The 25,565-nt window shown below is 46.3% G+C and overlaps 1 protein-coding gene across 1 annotated transcript; it reads right to left on the bottom strand.

Moving 5' to 3' along the window:
* Positions 1-25,565, bottom strand: LOC129387509 (uncharacterized). Its single transcript, XM_055076474.2, has 4 exons — positions 25,192-25,565; positions 19,911-20,155; positions 18,414-18,507; positions 1-2,053 (listed from the first exon to the last, which is right to left on the bottom strand). The coding sequence occupies exons 1-4, from the start codon at positions 25,484-25,486 to the stop codon at positions 15-17; spliced, it is 2,673 nt and encodes an 890-aa protein (XP_054932449.2). The 5' UTR covers positions 25,487-25,565; the 3' UTR covers positions 1-14.

The following is a 25,565-nucleotide window of genomic DNA, read 5'->3' as shown; positions in this document are numbered from 1 at the left end:
TGTGGCTTCTGCACTCAATTTAATTTACAAAAACCGGACTTGTGCGATGAATTTGCGTGACAGCTGAACACATTCGCAAAGTCGGCCATATTGATCAAAGGCAAAATGCAGCGGATACGGGCTGCCTCTAAATATCTCTCCTTCTTAGCTGTGCACGACATTAGGCAGAAGCGGCGGAAAAATACTCGCTGCGCCTGCACCCAGGACTCGTTCCAGTCAAGTAGTCGTTCCGACTTTTCAAGCGCACTTCGCAGCGCGCCATGCGCCAAGTGGGCTGCGAACACCCACTCTGCAATTTCCGTGCCGCTTCCGTCGATCTCCTCCAGGGACACGTTGAAAGCATTACGCGCTAGAGCGTCCAAGCAATCCTGATAAAATCGAACGCGTTTCAATTCGTCACTGGTCCACTCAGTATCGCTCATTTCACTGCTTCGAAACACGCCGCGTATCAGCTCCCTGGCGAGCAGCGCTCCTAGTATTGCGATGGAGTACTCGACGGGAACCTCGGCGGAGTACGCAATTGGTTCGCCTCTGAAAGCAGCGGGAATAAAAAAGGTGTTGATGTCGATGTCATAAAAGACGCTGCTATTAATAAAATGAGAAGCGTAGACATCGTCCGTCTCCTGCAAAGGTGTCTTTAGGAGAGTGTCACGCTGCTTAGATTTCAAACGCATGTAAATGGCAGGAAAGTCGCCCTGTACGAAGGATTCGTTGAACTCTTCTGCAGGAATCGACAGATTATCGGTGATAGATTCCGCCTGTGCGTACACCAGCGCGTTCCTTAGGAACGCATTGATGCGGCGTTTGCTCTTGCCGGTCATCCAGACGACGTTTTCTTCTGCCGTGGCAGTGGCGACAACTTCGCTGAGTATGTTGAGGGAGACGTCTTCCCGGTCTCTGGGCCACTTTAGAACTTTAGTTCCTATGACGTAAGCGGCCTGCGTCATCACGTCCAATGTTGCCCTCAGGCAGCTGTTGGCGCTCCTACTTCCACGCTTGGAGGAACTTCTCATGAAGTCGAATCGGAATGCCTCCATGAGGATCAGAACGTAGACGTACGCTGAGCCGTAGTCAACACGCCCTTGAAAGAAGGCCACGATTCCTCTTATGGTGTCCAGACCGTGGATCTTGATTGGGGAGAGGCTGTCCACCCTGTTCTCCTCGGGAAGAATAGAATTCAGAGTTGAGATCCAACTATTTGTGCTGAAGTTGTTGCTCAGGGATCCCAACACTACCAGCTTGTAGCTTTGCTTCGTAATCGGTGATGACAAGAAATTCTGCATACGGCGCTCCTGAATGGAGATGGAGCTCGCGTCGAAGCTTCTCGAGAAATTGGATTGCGCCACGAGGCTTGTGATGTATTCTAAAATCTCATCCGTCAGCATTGGTACGTCCATCTTCTGCGCTATGCTCTGACCGGGAAAAAGGTGCAACAAATTGGCGCCACTCCTCGACCGCACGAGCTTCATGCCGATTACGGTGACCAGGCCCCGTGCGAGGGCAAGCCGCACTAGATGCTCCAGGAAATTTGCGATGTTAGAAACTTCAATGTCGGCGTACTGTCGCAGCTCTAAAAAGTCCAGTGCCGGCCTGCCTGCACCAGGAGCGGCGTTATTGACGTAACGCCAGCACAGCTTCAAAAACTTAGCCACAGGCTGCACGTCGCGCAATACGACAGTGTCTGGAGATGTGTCGAAGAGCAGTCGGGAGTTAACGCGATACATCGTCAGTCGAGCGGCGTAGTCGAGAAAATCGAGTCCCTCATCAGCCGTCTCACGCCACTTTCGACAAACATGCTTGTACAGGTCCTGGCAAGGGTCCACTCCATCGTCGAGAAGATTCTGGAGGTCTTTTAGTGCACGGGTGCATGCGGGTGCCGTACAGCGGCTCTGGCGCCGTTGCTTCTGGATGGTGTGACTCATGAACACCACGATGCCGGTGGCCAGCAAGACTAGTGCGAACAATGCCAGCGCTAACGTTCCTATCGCTGGTGCATGGCGCTGCAGCATGGTCATCGTGGCCAAAGAAATCTCCCGCACCGTTGTGCTTCCGACTGCGAAAAAAAAAGGGAGGACGTTATATGAGTAAAAAGTCCTTCTTTTTCTTCGGTCTACGACATGCTGGCATAACTCCGTTTAATTTATTTAATCATTCTTTTGTTTTCTTTTCGTCGCGAACGCAATGTTTGTGTACGTCACAGAAGCTGTGTATTCGTGAGCAAATGCCCGGCGTATGAGCATTTCATGACGGGATAGCGCCTAAAATTCGTTCAACATGCCCACTCCCCTCTCTTGGAGTTCGATGCTCCTAATTTACTCGACCACCAAGTACGGTGTGAGCGTAGAAACAGTAAAAAAATAAGCTGCATCAACTTAATCGCAATACTGGGTAGCACACACTGTAGCAAAACACCTAAACATTACCCTTCACGCAAAACTCGAAAGACCGCTCAACGGCGTTCTATTGCATATAAACCTTTCAATCTTACAATTCATAAGTAGTGCTTAGGTGCCCTCGGATTTTTTCATTCTGTCTTATGCAACCTCAGTGCAGAGCGCCATAGCTCTTGCCCAACAGTTCTCTAGCCGTTCTTCATGGCATACGAGGCTAGAGAGTCGAAATGTGCATGAGCTGTGCCACAGCGTTTTCAAGTTTTAAGTAGCCAATCCAGATACAAGAGTTGCTCAAAAGTGCAAAAGATACATATTCCATTATGCGTCCAGCACTATTCAAATCAATTGGAATCATACCAATCATTCATTTCGAAAGCAGTCCAAGTGCAATGCGATCCTCTCGCGACATTTTCATCGCTAGTACTTGAGCAACATAGGCTCGTCATGTCAGCATAAATATGCTGTATTGTTGCAACTAGTTCTATAAGACGCTGTTGTTCTACAAGAGCCAGGTAACCCTCTCTCTCGATAAGGCATGCGTATTTTCCTGTTAAACCAAAGAAATCGGAAGCAGTGCAGCGATTTGGTTCCAGCAATCCGGTTTTAACGGACCGCGTCATCAAAGGCAAAGCTTTGGAGAACAAAAACGGCGATAGAGGTACAGGTTCGAGTATGCGTGCCCTACGATGTCATGAGCCTGGGGATCTCCTGGTAACGCGGCAGATGTGCCTTGATAGCGATATTTGCTGTTTCATTGTATAAGCATTATAGGGCTTATTCCTTCGTAAATATTTCCGTCCTTGTGTAACGCCTGACTCAACGTACTGCATAGATGTACATGAGGTCTGATGGGGTACACGCACACGACAATGTGTTATGACTACGTATGACTATGTATGACTACTCAATTTTATGATAATGACTGTAGAACTTCTACACTTGCAGGCGGCATAGAAAGAATGTAGGCCACCAAAGTCGGCACAACGAGTAACGCTACCATCTTTACGAAAAAAAAAACGAATGCTACTTAAGGCAAGCAGTATAAAAGATATCAATTAGTTTTACTTAGGAACGCATACAGAACACCTACGGTTGCGGCAAAGGCCGTCCCAAAAAAGTAAGCAGACAGTAAAGTTGCCACAGCAAGTAACTATACAATGCAGAGTGAAATGCCACCACAATGCCACCACAGTTGCCGCCACAGTTGCCGCAACACGTTTGCTATACAGTAGACCATACCATACAGTCCGTGCAGAGAAAAAAATGAGGCCACTGCAGTTGCCGCGACAAATATGCCATACAATCGGCAATACCATGCAGTCGATCTTGCATGTCTTATACCTACCAAGGCTGGCGAACATAAGAATGTCATTGCTCGGTTCTGTTCACCCGAAAGAAACAAACAGTCCTCATCAAAACGAGTGCGGCGCGCCTTAACAAGACGGATCTCGAATAAACTGGGACTGTCTTGCTGCTGTATTTGCGAATGACGACTTGACCTCTAAAAACAAGAGCCTTTTTGATAGAGCACTGCCACTCAAAAAAGAAGTGGCAATCCCTGTGGACTGCAAATGAAAAACAGTGAAAGCCGGGCTTTCCATATATCGACACAAGCAGATCTTGGGATTTTCCGATGGTTTACATGGATCATCCTCGCAACACCGAAGAATAATTCTATCACGGCTTTCTATTATCTTCAAAAATCTCACACCTTTTATTCAAGAACCCTGTTTGTCAAGAAACCATTTCAACACTCGAAGCCTTAAAATGCACTTGAAATTTTCCACGTCTCAATAATTTCTCTCGTCGTATTCGAGTTCTGATTGCCGTGTTATAGTTGGTAACGAAGCTTTCCCTCAAATCTAAATATTTTAAGGCAGTTTTCCTTGTCTCTAAAGCCGCTCGAGTTCGCTCTTCTCCTCGGGCAGCCAGTTTTCCAAGAAAGTATGCCTGAGCCCCTTTCCACGTAACATGAGCCCCTTTCCACGTAAGTGTGAGGCTCGGAGCAGGAGCTGTGGCGCTTGAAAGTAGCCTGGGGCCTGACGAACCAACCGACTGAGCTATCTTTTCGGGCAACATCGAAGGGTCACGAGTTCAAATCACCTATTATGTTCCTTTCTTTCGCCCCTTTATCTTTCTTTCTTTTTCTTTCTTTTAATGTCTTTTCCTTTATTTTATCACTGTACGGGAACCCTCCTAAAAAAAAAAAAGAAAGATATATATCTTCAAATATGTATGGCCTCACATGTGCAGGTCATAAATACCAGGTTCTCTAGCCGAGTGCCATCCGTGCGGTATATCCGAGCTCAGATTGGTACACCTTGACTGATCAAATAGGGCACCACTGTATATCAAATGAGGCGTACAACTCCTGCGGGATCCGCCGTGGTTACTCAGTGGCTATGGTGTTAGACTGCTGAGCACGAGGTCGCGGGATCGGATCCCGGCCACGGCGGCCGCATTTCGATGGGGGCGAAATGCGAAAACACCCGTGTACTTAGATTTAGGTGCACGTTAAAGAACCCCAGGTGGTCGAAATTTCCGGAGTCCTCCACTACGGCGTGCCTCATAATCAGAAAGTGGTTTTGTCACGTAAAAGCCCACAGTTTATTTTTAATTTAACTCCTGCGCGGACGGTACAGTATCCGCCTCCCGTGCGAGAGGACCGTGATTCAAATCCCGGACCGCAAAATTCTCCACCGGAAAATACCAGAAAAAAAAAACCGTGTGTTGAGAAAATTGCACAAACAGGCCTGGAGTGCGACCTGATCCCGGTGACCAGAACCGGTAACGCACTCTGTCACCAGAGCAGGATTGGCCACCCTGGTGCAGTACTTGGCCACAACCTCCTATATGAACACAACAATCAAACCCCGGCCCTCAGTCCCCAGCAGCTGCGACGCAACTGACCACGGCGGCGGTCAGACCTGCGACGCTGCAGAGGGTGCTAAGAATGCCTGGCTCCGGACATGCCGCCATTGGAATATGAACCTGGCAACGTTTAACGCTAGAACGTTATCTAGTGAGGCGAGTCTAGCAGTGCTATTGGAGGAATTAGAGGGCAGTAAATGGGATATATTAGGGCTCAGTGAAGTTAGGAGGCCAAAAGAAGCATATACAGTACTAAAAAGTGGGCACGTCTTGTGCTACCGGGGCTTAGTAGAGAGACGAGAACTAGGAGTCGGATTCCTGATTAATAAGAACATAGCTGGTAACATACAGGAATTCTATAGCATTAACGAGAGGGTGGCATGTCTTGTTGTGAAACTTAATAAGAGGTACAAAATGAAGGTTATACAGGTCTACGCCCCTACATCTAGTCATGATGACCAGGAAGTCGAAAGCTTCTATGAAGACGTGGAATCGGCGATGGGTAAAGTCAAAACAAAATACAGTATACTGATGGGCGATTTCAATGCCAGGGTAGGCAAGAAGCAGGCCGGAGACAAGTCAGTGGGGGAATATGGCATAGGCTCTAGGAATAGCAGAGGAGAGTTATTAGTAGAGTTTGCAGAACAGAATAATTTGCGGATAATGAATACCTTTCTCCGCAAGCGGGTTAGCCGAAAGTGGACATGGAGGAGCCCGAATGGTGAGACTAGAAATGAAATCGACTTTATACTCTGCGCGAACCCTGGCATCATACAAGATGTAGACGTGCTCGGCAAGGTGCGCTGCAGTGACCATAGGATGGTAAGAACTCGAATTAGCCTTGACTTGAGGAGGGAACAGAAGAAACTGGTACATAAGAAACCAATCAATGAGTTAGCGGTAAGAGGGAAACTAGAGGAATTCCGGATCAAGCTACAGAACAGGTATTCGGCTTTAATCCAGGAATAGGACCATAGTGTTGAAGCAATGAACGACAATCTTATGGGCATCATTAAGGAGTGCGCAATAGAAGTCGGTGGTAACGCCGTTAAACAGGAAACCAGTAAGCTATCGCAGGAGACGAAAGATCTGATCAAGAAACGCCAATGTATGAAAGCCTCTAACCCTACAGCTAGAATAGAACTGGCAGAACTTTCTAAGTCAATCAACAAGCGTAAGACAGCGGACATAAGGAACTATAATATGGATAGAATTGAACAGGCTCTCAGGAACGGAGGAAGCCTAAAAGCAGTACAGAAGAAACTAGGAATAGGCAAGAATTAGATGTGTGCGTTAAGAGACGAAGCCGGCAATATCGTTACTAATATGGATGAGATAGTTCAAGTGGCTGAAGAGTTTTATAGAGATTTATACAGTACCAGTAACACCCACGACGATAAGGTGAGAGAGAATAGTCTAGAGGAACTTGAAATCCCACAAGTAACACCGGAAGAGGTAAAGAACGCCTGGGGAGCTATGCAAAGGGGGAAGGCAGCTGGGGAGGATCAGGTAACAGCAGATTTGTTGAAGGATGGTGGGAACACTGTCCTAGAAAGGTTGGCCGCCCTATATACACAATGCCTCATGACCTCGAACGTACCGGAATCTTGGAAGAACGCTAACATAATCGTAATCCATAAGAAAGGGGACGCCAAAGACTTGAAAAATTATAGACCGATCAGCTTACTGTCCGTTGCCTACAAAGTATTTACTAAGGTAATCGCAAATAGAATCAGGAATACCTTAGACTTCTGTCAACCAAAGGACCAGGCAGGATTCCGTAAAGGCTACTCAACAATAGACCATATTCACACTATCAATCAGGTGACAGAGAAATGTGCGGAATATAACCAACCCTTATATAAAGCCTTCATTGATTACGAAAAAGCATTTGATTCAGTCAAAACCTCGGCAGTCATGGAGGCACTACGGAATCAGGGTGTAGATGAGCCATATGTAAAGATACTGGAAGCTATCTATAGCGGTTCCACAGCCACCGTAATCCTCCACAACAAAATCCCAATAAAGAAAGGCGTCAGACAGGGAGATACGATATCTCCAATGCTATTCACAGCCTGTTTACAGGAGGTATTCAGAGACCTGGAGTGGGAAGAATTGGGGATAAATGTTGATGGAGAATACCTTAGCAACTTGCGATTCGCTGATGATATTGCCTCGCTTAGTAACTCAGGAGACTAATTGCAATGCATGCTCACTGATCTCGAGAGGCAAAGCAGAAGGGTGGGTCTGAAAATTAATCTACAGAAAACTAAAGTAATGTTTAACCGTCTCGGAAGAGAACAGCAGTTTACGATAGGTAGCGAGGCACTGGAAGTGGTAAGGGAATACATCTACTTAGGGCAGGTAGTGACCACGGATCCGGATCATGAGACTGAAATAACCAGAAGAATAAGAATGGGCTGAGGTGCGTTTGGCAGGCATTCTCAAGTCATGAACAGCAGGTTGCCACTATCTCTCAAGAGGAAAGTGTATAACAGCTGTGTCTTACCAGTACGCACCTACGGGGCAGAAACCTGGAGGCTTACGAAAAGGGTTCTGCTGAAATTGAGGACGACGCAACGAGCCATGGAAAGAAGAATGATAGGTGTAACGTTAAGGGATAAGAAAAGAGCAGATTGGGTGAGGGAACAAACGCGGGTAAATGACATCTTAGTTGAAATCAAGAAAAAGAAATGGGCATGGGCCGGACATGTAATGAGGAGGGAAGATAACCGATGGTCATTAAGGGTTACGGACTGGAATCCAAGGAAAGGAAAGCGTAGTAGGGGGCGGCAGAAAGTTAGGTGGGCGGATGACTTTAAGACGTTCGCAGGGACAACATGGCCACAATTAGTACATGACCGGGGTAGTTGGAGAAGTATGGGAGAGGCCTTTGCCCTGCAGTGGGCGTAACTAGGCTGATGATGATGATGACATAAGATACAATCATTTTTTTTTGTTTTCACTCGGACATCATTTTTCCCTTGATTTGTCTGTCCGTGACGTGGCTATCATAGACTGATAAAACGTATTTTGTTTCCAATCGTATGTTATGGAACACTGTCACAGGTTATCTTGAAATCATGGGGGTCTTTCCATCTACATCTCGTCATTCCTTGAATATAAGCTCAGGAATAATCTCGCCCTTTGTGTTACTAGCTGCGAATCCATTTCGGTAGAAGTGTTCATCTTCTTAACCAAAAGACGTTATTTTTGGAGGCACATACCCATCGCCACCATCGTCAGCTTCAGACTTTTGCACTGAACTTAAGAGTCTCCTTAATTATATTGTACTTGAAAATAAGAATGTTATAGTTGTCGGTGATATCATCATAAACATTCTTGACGCCTCTGATCCACACTGCAGTAAATATACGAACTGTTTTTAGCGATATGGATATGAGGCGCTTATAACACTACCCACTCGATGCATTCCTGTATCTTCTAACAACCTTATCGAAGACATGTTTTCTAATTCTATTACATCTGACGACCGCGGGGTTCCTGAACTAAATATTACTATTACTATTATCCGATTTCCGCTTTCAGCATGACTCGCCGAAAGTTGTTCACTCGTTAAAAAAAAATTCTTAACAAACAAGAGTTCTTTGGCTGAATTGCTGAAATGAAATGGTCCTCCATAACAAATAACATAGACGATCATATCACATTTGACAAGTTTTAAGCTGCAATCCACCGTTGTATAAGCGAGGCGTATATAGAAGTGAAATGTCACGGGAACTCCTCGGCAGTTTGCTGACTAACAGTTTACTGAAATGTATCAGCAGAAACAAAAACTATATAGAAAAAAAGTGAAAAAACAACATCCGTTTAGCTTCTCTCCTTCTTGCATGTCTCTGTTTAAGGTCAATAAAATCACGGTACAGTACGTAGTGCAACACCGCTTAACAAATCACTCAAGGAAGCTAAAAGAAACTATGAACCCAACATTGTTAACCCTGGTAATGATTTCAAACGGCAATGGAAGATCAAAAATTGGTGGCTCTCCCGTAATCGAGAGTAGATGTAAGCATGAACTGGCAACCGGCAAAGCAGATTGGTTGGAGACGATACTAGCCACAATCCTAAAATGGGTGTAGTGCTCGTTCTCAACAGCGCAGCCCACCACCCCACACCGCACCACGCCATAGTGTGCACTCCTCCATATGGACGATGCCTAGCTAGAAGAACTTAAACGGGCTGAAGGCGGCTCGATAGGCACCGAAAGACGCCAGAGAGACCGAGCACACTGCCCAGCTGGAAGAAATGTGCCAGAAGGAGGTGCGTCCAAACGTCTCGGCAAATTTCGATTCCTGCTCCATGACCTCGACGCTAGAGATCACGTGTTGGGCCGCCACTGAGCAAAACGCTAACTTCTCGGACCGTTCGCTTGCCAAGGCTGACTGCATGACGTAACGCTCTCTCCTAGCTTTTTCCTTCCTCCATGAAGACAATGCCAAGAACGTTTTTAAGCGAAAGCTTCACTAACCTCGTCGAGTCGAGCTTCGCCATCGCCGCGAATTTGACCTTCATTTGGCCGCAGCTGCTCCGTAGCCGTGGCAACGCGTCATGTGACTCGCCGCGCCGAGCTCCGGTGTCGCCGCCTGACCGCATGACTCGCCGTTCGCCTGGCTAAGAGGAGCGCCGCGTTCGCCTACCCAGTGCGAGTTTGGGCATTATTATGACTCGGGGTCGTGGTCGAGAGACGGTCTCTTGGAGCAGACGAGGAGGAGACGAAAAGCTTTATACAATATTTACATATAGCAGGTAATAGCAGGCAATGGCATACAAGTAGCGAAGTCGACCGACGGAACCGCTGGACCGACGGAGCCAGACCGACGGAGCGGCTGGAGGCGACTCTCTCTTAACAATGGTCTGCCTCTGCCTTAAGTCCCCTTGGGCGTCCCATCGTAGGTAGCAACGAGCATGACAGTTGCTGACGTGAACCGCGTCGCTTTCCTCATTCGTCAAAGCAGAAGTTCAAGCTGCATAAAACCGGTCTCCACGGAAGGGTCAACGGTTCTGCGGAGTTCTGAAGGCTGCCAGTGGATTCGTCATGGTGCTCTGTGTCCCCAGACTCCTCAGTTCGGGCCACGGAAAAGCTTCGGCAGTTTCCTGGAACATTGGCGGTTGTCGCCAAGGGCAATCTCTTCATAAGAACGAGGTGGGGAGGATTAAGCGCCCATTGCCTCCATGTAGGCACGCAGTGTAGCACAACAACATGCATGAGAGCAACACCCGACCGCGACTTTACAATTGCTAGTAAGTACAGCGGAGCGTGGTACTTGCGAAGGCACCGGACGTTTGTGCGCATGCTTGAGTAATCGCGGGTGAGAGAGAGAAAATGTGGGGGCTTTTGCTTCTCGAATGTATACATGACTCTGCCTAGGCACTACGGAAAAGTTAGCGCGTGTTGTAGGCGTTTGTGCCATGGCGTGCCGGCATTGCGAAGTAGACTCGAGTTTGTTTACGCTCCGACGCCGGCTGCCGGCGCAGTGAAACATGTGATAACATTGCAGATGTTTTCGTGGGAGCAGTAGGGACCGTGGAAGAGGCCGGTCTGCATATATTGAAAATCTACATGACAGAGCGCTTTAGCAACCGCGGTTGAACGCGAGTGGCTGAAACGGCGCCGGCAAAGAGAATAGGCCGCGCCCTCCTTACGCGGTTTACTCTGACCTAACCTAACGGTAACCTAACCTAACGTTAACCTAACTTAACATGGCCGAGATACAAGGACAATAATGCGCACGGCGTAACCGCTGTGAGAAAACGCCGCGGCACCATAACGTATTTTACGCTAAGCTAACGTAAGCTAAGCTAACCTATCCTAACGTGGACGAGGCGCAAAGCCAATAATCCCCACAGTGGCACATAAGGCAATCGCGTTCAACCGTGGTTGCTAAGGCGCTGTGCGATTATTTCACTCAAACAGTACCACTCAAAATGCCCCCTAAAAGCCCAGCAGAGTAAGCCCGGCCTTTACTATGGCCCATATCGCTATCCTATGAGAATCCGTGATGTTTCTTGAAGGTAGAGTGCCGTAAGGCACGACAATGTTATAATGTGGCATGAATGAGTCAGCACCTGCGCCGCACGCTTGAGAAAGTCTACCTGACGCACCTTCGGAGCCAGCGCTCACCAAATGGGGCACCAGTGCCCGCTGCTTAACCTGTTTCACCGCGCCGGCAGCCAGGGTCCGAGCGTAAATAAACTCTACCCAACTCCGCTATGCCGGCGCGCCTAGGGCCAAACGCACACAACACGCGCGAAGAAACTTCTCCACCGTGGTGCCCAGGCAAGACAGAGTCACATATTCAAGGAGCAAAGGTAGCCAGATCGCACCCACTTTTTCTTGCACCTACGCAGAAACGTCGAGCGCCACGAGAGACGCCGCGCTCTGCTGTACCTACTAGCAATTGTGAATACGCGGCCGGGCCGTCTTCTCGGAGCGTTGCGCGGGGGCGGGAGGCTGTGAGCCGTCGTCGCCAAGCGTCGTCTGACCACCCCGCGGATATCACCGGCGAACTGCTTCAGTGCAGAGTCCGGAATGCAACAGGCGTCGTACCGTCCAGATCAATGTAGCGACCGCGTTCGCGCCCTGCCCCTTGTGCTTCGGCGCTGGGCGGGTTCGCTGCGTCTCTTTGCATGTCTAGCACTTGCCTTTTCCCTGCGTCGCAACGTCGAACGATGCATGTTTACCCAAGCATGTCACGTCTAGCCACCGACCTAGGCACAGCCGCCATACCTGGCTTAACGATGATTGTATACCTAAGTAAAATAAGTGCAGCTAAATAAAATGTTAACCAAGTGTAACCAAGCTTTCACTTTGCATATCGAGCGTTAGCCGAGCTAAGCCGCAGCCAATGTTTAAACCTCCTTGCGTTAAGCAGCGCATCAGACGCTTCGGGCATCACGCCGCGCCGCAGCTCGGCAAGCGCAGTAGATCCGCAGCAAATTTAATTTCCCAGAATTGAAGTCTATGTTGCCCTGTATCTGCCTTTTGAACGTCGATATTGGGAATGACAAATACAACTTCAGCGTACTAGAAATCACAGCTGCCGTGATATTGTAAACAAACAATAGGAAGAACTCGGAAGCAATTTGTTCGGGAGTAACTAGACTATGTATTGCAGTCTTGTACTATGGGTGTGGGAGGACGAAGGGGGATCTTGTTTTATTTTCGCAACTTGTCCGGATGTTCTCGTTTGAGCGCCCAGATAATGGCTATGGGTTTTGGCTCAAGGTCACTCGAAGGTCGCCGAGAACGAGAGCTAAAAGCATTTCATGCTTAATAAATTCTGTTATGAATGACCAGACGGGCATTAATAAAATAAATCATTATGTTGTTTTTTTACTCCATAATCCCTTAGATATCCCTAACGGGTCCAATGAATTCTATTGCACCAATACATCTCAATCAAGCTGTCACTCCTCCGGGATCACTTGGACGTTGCTCCCAATCTTTTAACATTTTTCCTACTAGCCCGAATGAAGTCCTAAAGATAATGAATCACCGATAAGTGTCCAGTGCACGTGTTAATATTCATTCGGCAAATGTAAACATGATAGCGCATCTTATATGTGGTCCTCTTTCACATATCACCAATCTCATATTCAGGGCAGGAACATTTCCAGAACAACTAAAAAAGGCACAAGTAATTCTGATACATAAAAAGGAAGACAGAACAAGTCCTTCTGTCTATCGACCAATCTGCATCCTGCCTTTTTTCAGTAAGGTGATAGAAAAGCTCATAGAATAACGTGTAATATCTATATAAATTTAATATATTGTTCCCTACACAATTCGTGTTTAGAGCCGGATTCCCTACTAATATTGCAATCGTACCATTTGCTGACAAAATTAAACAAGCCATCGATGAAGGCGACTATGGTGGGGCTGTATTTATCGATCTAACCAAAGCGTCTGACACCATAGCTCACTACATTCTTTTTGATAAACTTATCTCTATCCGCATTGTTCTTTCCGTACTAAGCCTCTTTGAAAGCTAGTTATGTAACTGGAAGCAAGCGTTTTATATTAGTCAACCACAATCAGTATAATTATTCATTCAAAGAGGTGTACCCCAGGGGTCGATTCTCAATGCACATCCATTTCTGATCTATGACCTCCCTAATCATTTAACCCATGCTGAGCCATTCCTTTATGCAAATGACACTACTATAGTTGCTGCTGACCGGTCTCTCGGTCGCCTTACTACTAGAATAAACATTGATCTAAATAACGCACTTGAACGGTGCCGGTGTAACTCCCTCGAAATTAACGCGTCCAAAACCACATTCGCGATTTTCCATTCTCTCCAGAAATGTATCTCATATACTCCGAAAGTTACCACTATATCTCGCTACATTTGCGCAGTGTTGAGTTCTCGGCGTCACACTATGGCCCATTATTCAAATTATACAGTTCGCATCGCTAATTTGCTGCGTAAAACAGCTCATGGAATAAGAATATTGCTAAAAACGCGACATTATATACTACGCCAACAGTGCTAATGGTTTATTTTCTTTTTATTCACAGTAACTTTGCCTACTATGTGCGGCATGGGGTGTTGCCATATCCTAAACATATAACCCTACTACAACAGATTTCAGAAAAAGCAGTCAGGATTCTCTCCGTCAGTTCGTTTCGTTACAGTGTCTCTCAAGTACTTCGCGATTGCAGAATATTAAGAATAGCTCAACTGCGCACATTTCATCTTGTGATCATACTGTATCGGTGTCCTATTAACCTCTTGCCATGTAACATATTAGGCAGATTCAAACTTGTTAACAACAATGCGTAATGCAACTATACTTGCTTTCAATCATACTTTGTTTTTATCTTCAATTCTAACGAACCGCTGCATACAAATAATTTACTTTTCTAACATATCATTTTGGAATCGCCTCCCGACTCGCATCAAGCAAACCACTTAGTTATCTCATTTTAAAAAGAATTCTTTTTTTCGTAATAGGTAGTAGATTTCTTTGTTCTCACCTTTCTCAAACGCTTACGCACTGCATTGTGAGTTGTGCTTGTATAACATATTAGTTCCCGTGGCGAGCGACGGCGGCGTCGGCGGTGTAACCGATCCAGAGAGCACATCGAAAGATGAAAGGTCGAATGCGTAGCGACAGATGAAAGATGCGAGCAGTGAACGGCGGAGACCGATGAGAGCGATCCCTTCAGTGACGTGCGCGCGGAAAATTGGTGCCACGCGGACCCACCCGAGCGCTCGATGCGTATTCGTAGCTGGTCTCAGCCAGACCGCTCGTTTCGTATGATCCTCTGCTCGCGTCAGCTCTCGCTTGTTTCGATTGTCATGGTTTGAGACTGTTTTGTAATCTGATTGTATGCGCGACGCGAATTGAGTAGTACCTTCTGGGGGTCACGCCGCACCAGCGATTACACTGGACCCTTCGACGAGTCATCCATAAAAGCCGACGTGCTTGATTCGCACATCAGATATTCCACGATTGCCGACTCTGCTACATGTCTCGATGAAATTGTTTCCCTCAATAGATTGCAAATTGAAAACGCGTAAAGCTGTCCTCAAGTTTCGCACAAGGGAGTATCTTAATCGTCGGTGAATCTTAGTCTTTTTAAATATCCTTTGTAAATAGTCCATAATATTTGTATTTTTTTGTATTGTTCTTGTTCTATCAGCATAATTTTCATTATTCTTTTGTATGTTAGAGCAATATTGCGCAGCTCATTGCTCTATTTTGGTATTTCTCGATTCCCATTTCATTTTCGTGCTTTTTGTATTTTCTGCCTTTACTATTTTCTGTATCTCACTGGTATTACCATGCTGTCAATATTGTTATTAGTTTTACACACTATCAGGAGGTCCCCTCACATCTTCGTGCTCTGGCACCTCCTTCTGTATCTTCATTTTTGTAACACATTTTGTAACTTAATAAAATATTTTGATTCTGAAAAAAAAAAAAAACATGCATTCGGTACAGAAAGAAAGCAGGCCACTACAGTTGCTACAACAAGTAATTACGCCGTACAGTTAGCACCGAAAGAATTTAGGCCACTACTGTTCCCGCAACAGGTACACCTAACCGTCGGCACTACCACACTGTCGGTGCAGAAAGAAAGCTGGACACTACAGCTACCGGAGCAAGTAAGTATACCATACAGTAAGTCAAATCATACAATCGGCACAAAAAGAAAACAGGGCACTACAGTTGCTACAGGTAATTATATCCTAGAGTTACTGCAGAAAGAAAATGAGGTTACTACAAATGCCGCGATAACTATACCATACCGCAAGCGCAGAAATAAAGCAGGCTATTACAGTCGCCGCAAGAAGTAATTAAGCCTAATTAGGGAGGTAATTTCGTAGGCCTAATAAAGATTGATTATGGATACTTACGATTATCTAAGCCTAATCTTGATTGATTAGCATTACATTGATTAAGCGTAATTGTACTTACTTACGGCAATTAAAATTACTTAGGCCTACTTTGGATCGAACATTAAATTTATTAAGGCGAATCAAGATTATTTAAGGGCAATAAACATGACCACAACCTAATGAGCAATAGTTATGATTTTATTAGTTAAGCCCCGTCAAGAACAATGAGGGTAATGACATTAAATTCTTGCTACATTACATAAGCATAATTTAGATTAACTACGATAGCAATAAATTCATTAAAAACATTAATTCCGACAAATTATGTTCACTAATTATGTAACAGGCCATTGGAATATTTGCAGCCCACTGCGCCCTCCCTGACACAGTGAGGCGTGGTGTGGGAAATTCGCCCACTCAATCAATCATTTGTTACACGAGTACCAGATGAGCGACTGCAAATAATGCTTGCGCATTATCTGACAAGTCACACTAAAAATCTTCAGCAGGAATCTTCTTTTTTTTTTTCAATTTCTGACCACTGTTATTTCTGTTCTTTACAGTAAAGTGTGATTCATTTTCCAAAATGGCGCTTTAGGCCTTGCCGTACCTACTTAGTCATTTTGTTCGCTAATGTCCTTCGGAGCTCGGCGCCTGCCTAACGTTACCAATAGACTTATAAAATTCGCATTCGTTCAGACGCACTAAGTATATTCTCTGCCTAGTCATGTCACCTTATGGTGCTGTTCCGGTGGCATTCCCTTTCTCTGAAACCTTTCAATGCGAGGCTTTCTTTGCTTTTTCCTCCCACTGTGGGGCTGGTAATGGTTGCGGCTGTCTTGCCGATTATACACCTTCGGCAACTGGGCACGTCCCCCAGTAGACAACTTCCTTCAGAGTGGGAACAGGATGTAATGGCCCAAACCTGGCACATTGGAGGTATTCACAAGTAAATTATTCAATAAAATTTGCAAAAGGATAGACAGTTGGGCGAGTTGGTACGGTAACATGATTTTGGCTTCTAGCGCGAAATGAAACACGGACACAGACTCGTCCTGTCTGCTCCTTTCTGTGTCCGTGTTTCATTTCACGCTAGAAGCCAAAATCAATAAAATTTGGCTGGTGCTTAGCTCAATTAATCCTGGATATGCAAAGCGAAAGCTTGGTTTAGCCTGGTTAATACTTGGTTTCACTTGGTTAACATTTGATTTAGCTGTACTTATCGTACTTAGGTATACAATCATCGTTAAGCCAGGTATGACGGATGTGCCTAGGTCGGTGGCTAGACATGACACACATGGGTCGGCATGCATCATTCGACGTTGCGACGCCTGTTGTGCCACAGGGAAAGCGCAAGTGCTAGACCTGCAAAGAGACGCCGCGAACATGTGCAGCGTCGAAACGAAAACGGACAGGGCGCGAACGCGGTCGCTACATTCATCTCGACGGTGCGACACCTGTTGCCTTTCGGACCCTCTCCAGTGAAGCAGCTCCCCGGGCGCGTCTCTCGCGGGGTGGTCAGATGCCGCTTGACGACGACGGCTCAAAGCATCCCGCTCCCGCGCAACGCTCAGAGAAGAAGGTCCGGCCTCTCTCATCCGTGGCCAAGACGCGCCGTGGTTGCTCAGTGGCTATGGTGTTGGGCAGCTGAGCACGAGGTCGCGGGATCTAATCCCGGCCACGGCGGCCGCATTTCGAAGGGGGCGAAAGGCGAAAACACCCGTGTACTTAGATTTAGGTGCACATTAAAGAACCCCAGGTGGTCTAAATTTCCGCAGTCCTCCACTACGACGTGCCTCATAATCAGAAAGTGGTTTTGGCACGTAAAACCCCATAATTTAATTTTTAATTTAATCCGTGGCCAAGCTCGCACTGACTAGGCGAGCGCGGCGCGCGGTGAGTCACGTGGTCAGGCGGCGAACCAGCTGCGGAGAGCGCATGCGCCCAGCCGGCGGCACTGGTGGAGCTAGGCTCGATGAGTCACGTGATTCATTGCCAAAGCTACGGTGCAGTTGCGGTCAAATGAAGGTCAAATTACTGGCGACGGCAAAACGTCTCTCGACGTGGTTAGTAAAGCTACAACAAAATAGATGCCGGAATAGGCAAGGACAGCAATACCCATGACTTCAGTAGTGAAAAGCTTGGGAATACAGACATTGAAAACGATCAATTAGTACGGGAGGTGTGTCAGGAACAGCTAAATCTTTCGTCACCCTAATTTTGTCATCGTTGGCCTTTTCAAACTTGGCTTTTGTGTCAGAAGCTATCCAATCTGCTGGCATAGTTACTCGAAGCTTGGCGGTAGAAATAAGACGTAAGGACCAACACAGGAGCATTTGCATCGACCCCATAATATTTTTTCATCCACAAACATGAAACAGTGCTATGATTACTGTTTTCGTGAGTAATGCTTTTAAGGCAATAAGTATTCGAAGTGCGCCAGAACACGGAAACCACTCCCTACACGGCTGACATTAAAGCATCAATGACGCGCCGTGTGACGCGCATGCAACCTGTGGTGCATGACTACGTGCAATCATCAAATCCCTCATCGTTATGCATACTAAATTTAAATGGTAGGCATCGTGGCGTTCGCACTTAGAGTACAATGTTAAAACCTCAAGTGGTGCTGTTAACGTACTCAAGATCCAATGTATTCAAAAATTTTGTAGTTTTATTATTTTTTCTTCATTCCGATGATCTTTGCATGCATGTTTCGACACTGTGTCAATTCGTTCAATGACACAGTCACGAGAGAATGGTTAAAAATCTGACTCACATCGCACGGTCGTCTTGCGTGAACGTAGGGCGGTCGACTCTGTGCCAGATAACATCCGCTCTGGGTATTCCGTGGCCACATCGCTCATGACGTACTAAGGGAAGTTGAAGAAAAGCAACATTTTGTCGCACAAGTCAGATACTGCGGTAGATCTTTTCCCAAGTCAACCATATATAAAGCTAGACATGTATCAGGAACTTACAAATGCATATGCCGCTTGATTCTGTTTGGTTTGCTAGTGGTCAAAAGAGCAACAGTCACTGCGCTGATCTATGTTAGCACACTCGCCACAGTAAATTCTTCATCCGCAGCTTCGCGTTTTATTTGCCGGCGAGACGTGAGTGCTACGTAACCGCCAAAGCTAAACGAACCTACACTAAAACGCGCCCGTCCCTGCATACCGCTGGACTGCAATGTGGCTGCTGCTTGAGGCACGGTAAGCTTGCGGCCTCGATTTAACAAGTTTCTAGTTTATGTGTCAATGATGCTGAGACTCCACAAAGTATGTCGGACTGAAATCTACCTTACTTTTCTGGCGGCATATCGAAAGACACTCTGTAGCCATATATTACCTGGTATTTATGTTTTCAAGACCCGAAAGAAAAATTTTAACCCGCTCTTGAATGCGTAGACGGTGCAAAAGCCACAAAATGAATTGCCACATTGAGTTATTTACTCATTTCTTTGCACAAACTAATTTAGGACTTCGCTACGCCATTGGTCGCTTTCGCGACTGTCGCGTAAATGGTGATTTGTGCTTAAACTTAAGCGCCCCAAAAGTTTGTAGCCCCACTGACTGTCAAAGTTACTGCTCCAAGGTGTTTCTCGGCATACTCGTCCAACACCTAGTTACGGAGTCGCAGCACAATGTAGTAAAATTCTGGCGTTATCTCGTTTGTTCTACATGATTCCTTGGAGTTTCGAATTTCATTAACGGGATTTCGAAGCTATGTGCTGTATTCGTACAAAATTTAAATCCGACAAACCCAAGGTTATTTACTGTAGCTGCTATGGACTCACCAAATGGGTCCGCGCAACCAATTAACGAAGCTCACACAATTTCCCCCAAAACATTTGATTAATCCCAACACTTACATACTAGGCCGACGTATAGATCTCACTTCCCGGACTGCAGCTAATTTCTTAAGCGCGGCGACGTTTGTATTTACACTGGTTTAAAGCTGACGCACTCAGAAGTTATTTCGAGGCGCATCCATGCGAACCCCAAATGGGCCCAAATAGGCAATTACAGCTGAAACTGGCGCACTTACCGACCAAGGACCCGGCTCAGCCAAATACGCGTGGCTTTGCTCATGCATCCTCCTTGTTAGCTACAATAGCGCATCCAATTTCCTGAACCCTATTCTTCTGAGACAAATGCTTGGCTTTCGCCTGCGTGTCTGTTCGCGCGCCTCCTCTCATTAGCGCATACGTCAGTTGCATTTATATTTTAGAAATTTTCTAGTCTCATCTGCAGCTCTTCGCCGCAGACCGAACCTGTTTTGCTGAATCGCTTTGTGAACCCGGAAGCCCGTGTGGTGAAGAAAGCTCGCAGATCGGGAACCCTCCATCGGCGTCTGACGGCTGGCCCAAGTTGCGAGTAGCCCATGCCATGAAGCCCACCGTCTTGTTACTGGATCTATCGCGGTTCGGTTGAGCTTCCAGGGTTGTTTTCTCCGACGTCGACAGGAGTGGAGCAGGCGATATGGCAGCCGAAGCCACGGGTGATTCAGGGGCTTCAACTAGAGAACACGTCACAGCATAAAATTAAAAGCGTGTCAATGGTAGGCACAGAAATTCCCATTATGCAGGTGGATTGCTTGAAATGGTGTACAGTATTATTCCTTCGACCATTTCATATTCGGGTGCGTACGTACGGTCGAACAGCGGTGCTGTGTAGGTGCATGCGGTGCATGCAGATTAATTGGCAAGAACATTTTTTATAGGCTAATTGCTACATATCTGCTAACAAAACTTTGCGAACACAAACAAAAATCACCGCAATCACACAAAGCATATTGACAGGACATATTGACAGATTGTAAACTATGTGCGCAGGACTAACATCTCGCAATAGCAATATACGAGCCCATGGGCGAAGCGTTTTAATTATTCCGGAGGGGGGGGGGTGGCACTAGGGTCCAACCAGCTTTCCAAACCCCATCTATATATATATATATATATATATATATATATATATATATATATATATATATTGCTTGCAGTAACCTCAATGAGTTCAGCGCTGCAGTGACGGCGTTATATGAGCATATACAAGACCTCAAGACCTCTTAGTAGGGGACAGTTTAATTTCGCAGCCTGAGTCGTCTCGGTGGTGTAATCTCCCTTCGTGTAATTTTCGCATACCTGGCTACCACTAATAATTCTTCGCCTATCCGGCGAAAGTGCGGCCTCTGTCTCTCTTTCTTTTTCTGTGAGTCCCAGTATAAGCGCTTCTGCGCATGAATGCTGTTGATTCTAATTTCGAGTGAACCCGGCTTGGCCTCATTTTCGTTCCTAAGTGAATTATGCAGTGTTCCCCAACTATCATGCACCAAGACTTAAAGAAGGAGCAGCTGCGTTGCTCGCAGGAAACCTAATGCATATTGTTTCCAGTACAGTGGAGTAGCCCCCAGCAAATCTTTCGTTACTGAGATTTAATTCGGTAATTGCAATTAATTATCTAACTCGATAAGTACTATCCTGTCAATGCGGCATTCGTAGGCACCCCAACATGACATCCAACTGCGGTGTTTACAGCGACGTACTAATTGCGTACAATTTTTCTGACTGGCTAAGAAACGTCATGAAGTATGAAAAATATCATGTGAGTGCGCTCCCACCCACGTCATAAAGCAGCGCCATCAAATAAGCTGACTGAAAGCAACTGCATTGCCTGTCGCAAAACTGAAGAGACAGCGCATAAACTTGATATTGGTACGAAAGGAGCTCCAATTATAGTTTTCGCGGCTTCATAGCTATTCTTTCCTGTCATTTCTACGTCACACTTATTATCCGGCTCTCGAGGCCGACTGATCGCATTGACAACAAAGGCCCCTTGATGACGCGGCCCAAGCGCCTCTCCGACCACGCACAAAATGCCAAAAGCAATATAATGGGCATAGAATGTTTCAATATCTCCGCTTTGCCCGCACCGCGTCGAAAGAGTGCGCTCTAAGCTATATTTCGCGCCAGAAACTTGCTTCGGACCAAAGCCAAATTAAAGTCACCGTTTTATTTTTCATGAAGGTGCACACGTGCCGCAAAAACAGGTTCGTGTAGAAAAAAACGAAATAAAGAGACCGGGAAGCGACCAACGAGTAAAGGCAAAGCCGGTACGATTAAGAAAGTAAATATACCACATCTAAATGAGCCGAATTGCCTATTAGGACGCCTGCACACACACAAAAAAAAAAGATAATCAAATTTCAGTGCGCCTTTATTATCTATGAATTCGCAAGCTCCGTTGAACACCAGCTGCTGCCTAGAGGACGTGTTCGAATAGGTCTTTTTTGCAGCGACGCTGTAGTGTGTCCCTTTTATCCAATCGTCAGTGGCTTTCATGATGACCGACGCCGGAATCTTACGGCAGAAATCCGTTAACCTTGCCTTGAACGAATCTGACGTCCGCCTCGATCGTGTAAGCACGATCTTTCACGTAACCCCAAAGAAAGAAATTGAGTGGAAGGAGGCCAGACGACCTAGCCGGCCAATCTACAAGCCCAGGCCTTCCCATCTATTGCGCATGAAAAGTCGCATGCAGCCAGTTTTGGGCTCGGCAGCTGCTGTGCACTGGTATCCCATCGTGCTGATACCACAGAAGTTGAAGACGTGACAGCGAGACTTCGCTGAGAAACTCATGCACCATTCCTTCAAGGATTTTGTTCACGCAATGCTCTCCAGCCAGTGTGTGATCGAAGAAGATGGGAGCGATTGCAGCACCGGCGTAAATTGCGAACCACACATTGAACGACCACTGATACTGGTGCCCATTGCGATTTTCCCAGTGTGGATCGGAGTCCATCCCATAGTGTGCATTATGCAAATTTACCTAGGTGTTTCTGGGGTAATTGGTTTCATCTGTGTGCAGGATGTTCCCAAAAGGTGCGGTGACTCCTCCGATTTTGTGAGGACCCAATACGAGAAATCTAGACGATTCTACAGGTCGCTATCCTACAAGCATTGGTGCTGGTTAAGGTGATACGGGTGAAAGTCCCTCATTTAGAATCCTCCAAGCGGATGACTTGGAAATCGGTACCTGGGCGGCCACGTCCCGCATGCTAGCATGAGGGCTTGAGGCCATAAATGCTAGAACATCTGTGCGTAGGCAAGGAATCAAAGATAGATTCCTCCGCCACTCTTTCTTGAAGCTGCCGCTTTGTCTCCGGTTTTAATAATCTCTCATGATAGTCGATGCGTTTGTTCTACCGCAACACTTCCATGATTGATATATATATTTGCGGCCTTCCTGATGTTGCCATTTGCAGATCCCAAGGCAAGGATCATGTTTACCTTCGGCTCATTAGAGAAAGACCTGGGGACTGGGACGGAACAAATCCTCCCTTTAATCCTTCGCAATGATGCTGTGAATTCGCTTTTGTGGTCATAGGTCTTGTGGCAAAAAAAAAAAAAAAAAAACATCCGTGCACTTTATCTACGCTGAGACAACAGCATCACACCTTGTTTCTAACACCAAGCACGACATGTCACTTTGGCCGGGGCGCGGCAGATAAGGCACTAGCTCCATCAGGATATATTTCTTTATTTCCTTTATTTCGTACAGGGTAACTCAGAGGGAGTCCGTTCGAGGGTGCTGCTTTATGGTCCGGGTGGGTGCGCAGTCGCGTGGTATTTTCCATATTTCGCGGGATTTATTCGTCAGACGTAAAAAAATGAGTGCGCAATTAGTACGTCGCCGGTAATGCCGCAATTAGATGTCCCTTGGCAGTGCCTACAAATGCCTCATTGCTGCTTTGAAAATTAGGATAGTACGTTCAAGTTAGATAATTAATTACAATTACCTAACTAAATATCAGTAATGAAAAAATTACTGCCAGCTACTACACTGTACTTTAAACAATATGCACCATATAGGTTTTCTTTGAGTAACGCCTTGCTTTCCTTCTTTTAAATCTTGGTGCACGATACTTAATTGGGACACCCTGTATATATTTATGACCTTTGCATGCAACTGACAATGTTTTCATCCCGAATAAATGTCGTAAAATACCAGAAATGTTTTTATGGGTGGTTAGCATTGCTTACTGTAAAGAGAAGCAATACTGAGACAAACAACATTCACGTGCATTTCACACGGCATTGATAAAAGGCTCTGCCGAAGAGGCCACAGAAATCTATAGCTTTTCTTTCATGGTGAAAAAAAACACGCAAAGCAATTTGAAGCGTGGTGAACATAGAGGGATATATTCATTCCCTATAGGCATAGACTCTCCATATCTTTAGAAATAATCTTTAATATTCTACCTCCATCTTCTTCGTAAATATAGTAAACTTTGCTCTGTGTTTATATCTAAATATATTTTGTGTATGTTCATAGTGTTTACACTGCAAATTTGAAACAATGTTGAAGTGACAAAATACGGATGAGGCAGCTGCCACTGGTGCTTCTAATGCGCTCGTTTTCCTATTGTCAGGAATTGCAGAAATAAAGCCAGGTAGGAAATATACTCCGCGCAAGTCCGCGCCAACAATGATGCAGGACGCTATTAGCCACAATAAAATTTTAAGTGAAAAGGTCGAGGAAAGTACAAAGATTGGTGTCGGTGAGAAAGCTCTGTTGATGGCACTTTCGGTGCGTGTGGGGAGGCAGGGGCTTCTTTATCGCCCGGGGGGGGGGGGGGAAGGGGGGGGCTCGGCCCTCTTCGGAAATCTTCGGAGTGGGCCCGGCCCCCCCCCGTAGTTGGCGCCTATGTACAGTACAGCACAATCGTTCTGCATTTGGCCAACGGCGATGGTACGATCGCTTGTCGTAAAAGCCGGGTGTCTGTGCTTTGGCAGCGACCACCTTATGAGGAACGTGAAGAGTTTTCACCTGCTGTGTTTCCATGAGAATCACGCACTTTAAAATGCGGAAACCTGCCACGCTCACCGTCATCCGTGAATTTCCACGTTAAAACAAATACATGTTTTCTCTTGACATGAGAATGTTGACAGCATCAGACTTCTTACGCTCTAGAAACATGGCAAGCTGTCCCCGTCTGCACTACGTCTCATTTCATGCTACGCGTGGTTATTTCGCTCATGTGTGTACATAGTGTCTTTTTTTCTTCTCAAGTATATTTCAAGTTCACTATAGACACTGTTGTGAATGATGCTCTCAGGGTATAGCTTTACACTCATGTTATAGTTGTCTCAGCACACTTAAGGAGGCAGTAGAAATAAACATATCGCGCGATTACCGCGGTTCTTGCACTAGTTTATACAATATTCAGGAATTGCGCCATCACTTGAGCAGTTCATGAAAGCAGACGTCCGCGTTATTGTAACCTGCTACCTCTCTTGGTATTTGTTAACGAACAAGTATTTTAGCACCTTAACAGTACATGCAAATAAGCATGTGGCCGCGGCGGTCAGACACGGAAGACATAACCTCGTATTTTTTATGAATAGGAAAGCTGCACAGACATCGTACGAGGTTTTCTAAATTTCTATTCGTCCGCCTGCCTGCTTGGTCGTCAGGTGGGCGGACGCCATTTTTGATGCTCGTTGGGAACGCATGTTATGTTCTTCGACTGGAAAAGTATGGCACGTCACTTACATTGTAGATGAGTTTGACTCCCTTGCGTTGCGCTGGCGGCCTCATCGGTGTGCACCCAAGGCTCGGTGGCAGCAGGTCCGGATGCCGGCATCTCTGGCATCGGTGGGGATGGAAGGCAAGGCGGCACCTTCTTGGACGCACCGTTCATCGGCCTGTCCGCCATCGAACGCTGACGGCGTTTCTTTCTCAACGATTTAGTACGGGCTCGTGGCGTAAGCGACAAAGCATCGTTCAGTGAAGTCACTTCAGAACTCGCGCTGAACACCTTGCTGCCGTCGTTGGCCTTGTCCTCCATATCGACGCTCGGCAAGGCAAGAAATGGATGTACGTACGCGCTTGCTCTTCTATAACCAAGACAAAATGCGTGGCGCCTC

Source organism: Dermacentor andersoni, chromosome 2 (assembly GCF_023375885.2).
Source record: "Dermacentor andersoni chromosome 2, qqDerAnde1_hic_scaffold, whole genome shotgun sequence".
Lineage (NCBI taxonomy): Eukaryota > Metazoa > Arthropoda > Arachnida > Ixodida > Ixodidae > Dermacentor > Dermacentor andersoni.
Note: the sequence above shows the minus strand (reverse complement) of the source record. Positions and strands in the feature narration are given on the sequence as shown.